General features: G+C 42.5%; 1 protein-coding gene across 1 annotated transcript; it reads right to left on the reverse strand.

The window, feature by feature from the left end:
- Positions 1 to 803: 803 nt before the first annotated feature.
- Positions 804 to 3,814, reverse strand: LOC141512796 (lithostathine-1-like). Its single transcript, XM_074222039.1, has 5 exons — positions 3,754 to 3,814; positions 3,438 to 3,556; positions 2,959 to 3,096; positions 2,072 to 2,183; positions 804 to 1,351 (listed from the first exon to the last, which is right to left on the reverse strand). The coding sequence occupies exons 1-5, from the start codon at positions 3,812 to 3,814 to the stop codon at positions 1,284 to 1,286; spliced, it is 498 nt and encodes a 165-aa protein (XP_074078140.1). The 3' UTR covers positions 804 to 1,283.
- Positions 3,815 to 4,536: the final 722 nt, after the last annotated feature.

Consider the following 4,536-nt stretch of genomic DNA (forward strand, 5'->3'; position numbering starts at 1 on the left):
CACAGAGTCATTAGAAGACCATGAGACTTCCATGTATAACAGTCTTCAAGGTCTAAAGGATGGTGAAAGTTTGCAAGATCAAGAAAGAAATTAGGCAGGGGCCCAATTGATAATGCCTTCCTGATTCAAAGCAGCTGGCACTAGGGTAGGATCCCAAAAGTCCATAAGAACTACAGGATCAATAGAAATGAAAAATCAGAGTTCTCCTGAGGGATTCTCCCACAAAAGTGAGCTCTGGAAGAGAAGCAAATCTGTTTCTCACAAGAATGAGCAGCCATTCTAATTGGTTATTTGCAGAATTCTTTGTTTTTAAAATGATATTTTAGCTAATTTTTTCAATAACATTTCAGAAGATTTTCAACATTCAACTACATGCTTATTTATGAGTTCTCCTCAGTGATGAACAATCTTGTAAAAGTTGTACATGTATATTTGTTTTTGTTATTTTTACATATTAGTCATTTGTGTATGATGAATTAGGTCAAAGGGAAAATAAAGAAAATGATGGGAAAGGAAAATATAAGAAAATTTTTAAAAAAAGGAAATACTGTATCTTTTTTCCCCTTCTGATGTAGATTCACAATTCATTAGGAACTCTAAAATTGTATTATGCTTCAAAATCAATGATTATTCAAAAGCATTCAAGGTATCAGGTCAAAAAGAAGTTTATTTAAATACATAAAACCATTGGAAAAGTCTACAACACAACTATCCAAATACCCAGCAGCACAGTAAGGAACCTGAAGGAGGATCCTCCCTATATCACATAGACATGAGAAGGAATACACAAGGGAGAACTCTATCCTCTACCACTCCAGAATACAGAAGAGTAGAGTTTAACACTTTAAGATCGAGCTTAGTTCATTAATTTCAATTCTCAGAATAGTTCTCTCTCGAATGATCTCCTTAATTTCATAGAGAAGAACTCTCATCCTACTGTTGCTGGGGGTTGGTGTCAAATAACTTTAAAGTAGATGTCTTCTATGTTAAAAAAAATAGAATGACCCCAAATTCAGGTTATCTATAAATTTTGAGCTAATTGTGATATGTGGAATAAAAGGCTCTGGGGCAGGTTGTACAGAGTGGAGCATAGGGGAAAGAGAAGGAAAAAGACAAAGAGAGGCAGATGGGAAATAACAAAGGGGTTGGGAGGGCCTGGTTTGAGGAAGAACAAAGGAAAGATTCTCTGGGAGGGCAGTGAGATTTTGACCATGGAGCCCATTTACTGTTCTTGGCTGTTGGGCAGCAGGAGAATTCCAGTCTCATCTTCTGACTTATTCTCTTTAGGCTTTGAACTTGCAGAGGTAGGGGTACTTATTCCCACAAGGTTCATCTTTCCAGTTCTGGAATTCTGCAGAGAGATGGACTTGATTAAGTTGGGGGGAGGTATGGAGGGGAGGTCAACAGTATGATGACTGAGGCTTCCTCCTATCAGTTGGAATGCTAATACAAGGTTGCCCCTGTGGTCCAAAGTGTAAAGGACATGAAAGGAAAGAAGAGGTATAAAGTATAAGAAAAAGAGTGAGAAAAGAAAGGAAAAAAAAGGAAAGAACCTAAAAGTGTAGGTGGATAGGAAAAGGGAAAGATAAGTAAGAGGAAAGAAGAAAGGAACAAAGAAGACAGAGAAGGAAAAAGAGGAAAAGAGAGAAAAAAATCCGAGGATGAGTGAGGAGAGAAAAATAGAAGAAGAGGGACAAAGAAAAGAGATGAGAGAAGCAAAAATGAGGAGAGGAAAGAGCAGAAGAGTAGAGGACATGATAGCAAAAGAGAACAGAAGAAACAACAATAGAGAGAGGGTAGAAGAGGAGAGGACAAATAAAGAACAGATTGAAAAAAAAGAAAAAAGAGGAGAATGGAGAAGTGGAGAGGAGGGGGGGCTGGCGAAAGAGGAGAAGATAGAAAGGAGAGTTCAAAGGGAGAGACAAAATGAAAGTGGTAGAAGAGGTATGTAACTGCCATATTTGTGGAAGGAGGGTCCCTCATGCATCCAGGGATGAACCTTGCTGAACAAAGAAGAGAATGCCATTCGATAGATAGTAGAAGTATGAGTATATTTCTCTCTCTAACTCACTTGACTCAGAAGTTAAAGTCACACAATAGTTCCTTTTGGTTGTGGTTGGGAAACCTGTCTGCCAGGCTTGGTAGACATAAAGGGCATTGCTGCTCCATCTCCACCTGCGGTTCTGGGACAGAAGGGATCAGAAAAGGAAATGGTCAGGGAATGGTGAGATACCTCTCACCAACCATCTTCCTTCTTTGGCCCCCTAATAAACAAATCAATTACACTTTTATTTTTATTTCACCCTGGTCCTCCATAGATTTGAATTCTCTAACCACATGCTACTGTCCCTGGTGTTGCTCCTGGAATTCTTCAACACCAGATGCCTTAAACAGTTAAGACATTCTCCCAACCATATCCCAGCAGATTCTACTACTCATCCCATCCCCAGGAAACCTCAATCTTTCTGGGTCACACTCCTCTAACCTGCTCTAGGTCATTCCATGAACTGAGGACCCTGAATCACTTAGGAGGATTAAACATTTTGGACATTTCTCCAGAGGTAAGGGGTCTTCTTGAAGGGAACTTCTGTCTTCACTAGGGGGTGACTGAGAACTTACTTGAGGGGAATGTGAGATGATAGAAAAAGGCATGAATACTAAAGACTTATTCAATAAATTGAATATGATGGGCAGAGATACTGAAGCCAAATTCAGGGTTGATGAGTGCCAAGGAGCTAAAGATGGAAGAATAGACAGTCTCCTTGCTCAGGATACCATGTAGACCTCCTCCCATGCCATTCCACATCCTGATTTTTTGTGTAGCAGAACTCCTATCCTTCCCTGAAATTTGGGCTTATCTCAGGGTCCTGGATCTCTAAACTTGGTAGGAACCACCCTGCCCTAAATTTTTCTCTTCATTCCCCTGGACTCTGAAAGGAAAGGACTGAAGGTTCATACCTGGTTAGGATCATGCAGACCGATCCAGACTGGCAATCCCACAAGGTTATTCTCATTGATCATGGTGGCCACAAAGGAAGCCTCAGCTGCATTGAGCAGGGACACTAGGTGGCCTGAGGGGTATTCCTGGCACAGCAACTGTGGGTGAGGGTGGAGATAGAGATCAATGGGAGAGACAGAGAATAAAAGAGGACAGACAATGCTCTTGGAAAGCTTCAGGAGTCAGGGTAATCAGTAGAGAAAAAAAAGAGAAAAGAGTTAACACCCAGGGAGAAGGAGACCTTGGCAAAATTTCAAGAGCTGGACAAAGATCTCCCCAATCAGATAGAAGGATGTGGGAGACACAGATAATGAATGACTAGAAGAGCTGTCTGAGAGATGAGGAGTAGAAGACTTATTATGATTCTGTTTGATTCCAAGGGACAATGAGATAGTAAGGCAAACCCAATCACCCTCTCAGGGGCCCAATCCCAACACACCTCAGCAGTATTCCAGGTCTCTGCAGGACTCAACAAGCCATAGCAATGGGAGCCATGGAAGCCAAATCCCTGGGGGCAGGAGCTCCTGGCAGCAGGGGGAGCAGGTGCCTTCTCTTGTCCTGGGGAAAGGAAAAGAGAAGTTGTAGAGGAGAGGAGTTTAAGATCACGCACTATGAATGTCAGTCTTTAATCCCTAGAAATTCCAACCTCTCCTATTCTGTTGCTGTTTCCCCCTCCCATTCTTTTCCCTCAATATTTCAAAGCCCACAAGCTTATTCTAGCTTCTTTGAAATCAATGAGAAGACCTGGGGGTCACCTTGGGTCGGGTCTGTCAGCAGCAGATATGTGAAGAGCAGGGATGAGAAGCTGGGGTACATCATGGAAGAGAGTATCACCTTTGATTCTGGGAGGAGAGAAGAAAATTCACCCTGTCATGGACCACATAAAGATCAATGAGAAGCCAATAAAGATGGTGGCCTCAGAAGATGCAGGAACATGCTCTTCTGCTCTCTGGGCTCAGGCTGGGGATGAATTCCCCATTCTCCCCTTGCTTCTCTCCCCCTCAAAAGGGTCAGGGGAATATTGAGAGTCCTGGTATTGATCAGAATCTGGGAACAGCTTTGAGGTAGACCACTGAGCAGAGACCCATCCTTGTTTCAAAGTTGTATAAAAATGATCATCTTCAGGCATCTCCCACCAAGATAACTACCTCCTTGAATGAGATGCCTCCTCTGGCTACCTGGGGAGAGAATGACATCAGGAGCCTGAAGGTACCAACCTCCCAGAATTTCTCTCCCTCACTTACCAAGGAAGGACAAAGGAATAGTGATTCAGACCAGAAAAGGAGAGAGCCTTTATAGAAAATCCATGGGGGTGTAGACTTTGGGAAAAGTGGGAGAGCACATGATGGCACAGAACTAGGAGGATAGAATGAGAGTTAGAGCATATGAGTTGATAAGAAGGGGATTCCTGGAAAATGATACGTTCTTCCTCAAAGTGGTCCCAGTAGCAGTAAGGTGCATTGCTTTCTTCCCAGAACACAAAGGAAGAACAGAGATTAGGGTCCTTCCCGAATGCCTGCCAGCTGCCTTGTTCCCAT

Source organism: Macrotis lagotis, chromosome 1, assembly GCF_037893015.1.
Source record: "Macrotis lagotis isolate mMagLag1 chromosome 1, bilby.v1.9.chrom.fasta, whole genome shotgun sequence".
Lineage (NCBI taxonomy): Eukaryota > Metazoa > Chordata > Mammalia > Peramelemorphia > Peramelidae > Macrotis > Macrotis lagotis.

Excerpts from the sequence above, each read along its gene's own strand:
- LOC141512796 (XM_074222039.1), bottom strand. The coding sequence starts at position 3,814 with ATGTACCCCAGCTTCTCATCCCTGCTCTTCACATATCTGCTGCTGACA. Across the intron at positions 3,097-3,437 it reads AGACCTGGAATACTGCTGAG|TTGCTGTGCCAGGAATACCC; the intron begins GTGTGTTGGGAT and ends CCTCACCCACAG. Across the intron at positions 1,352-2,071 it reads GACTTTAACTTCTGAGTCAA|AATTCCAGAACTGGAAAGAT; the intron begins GTGAGTTAGAGA and ends ATCTCTCTGCAG.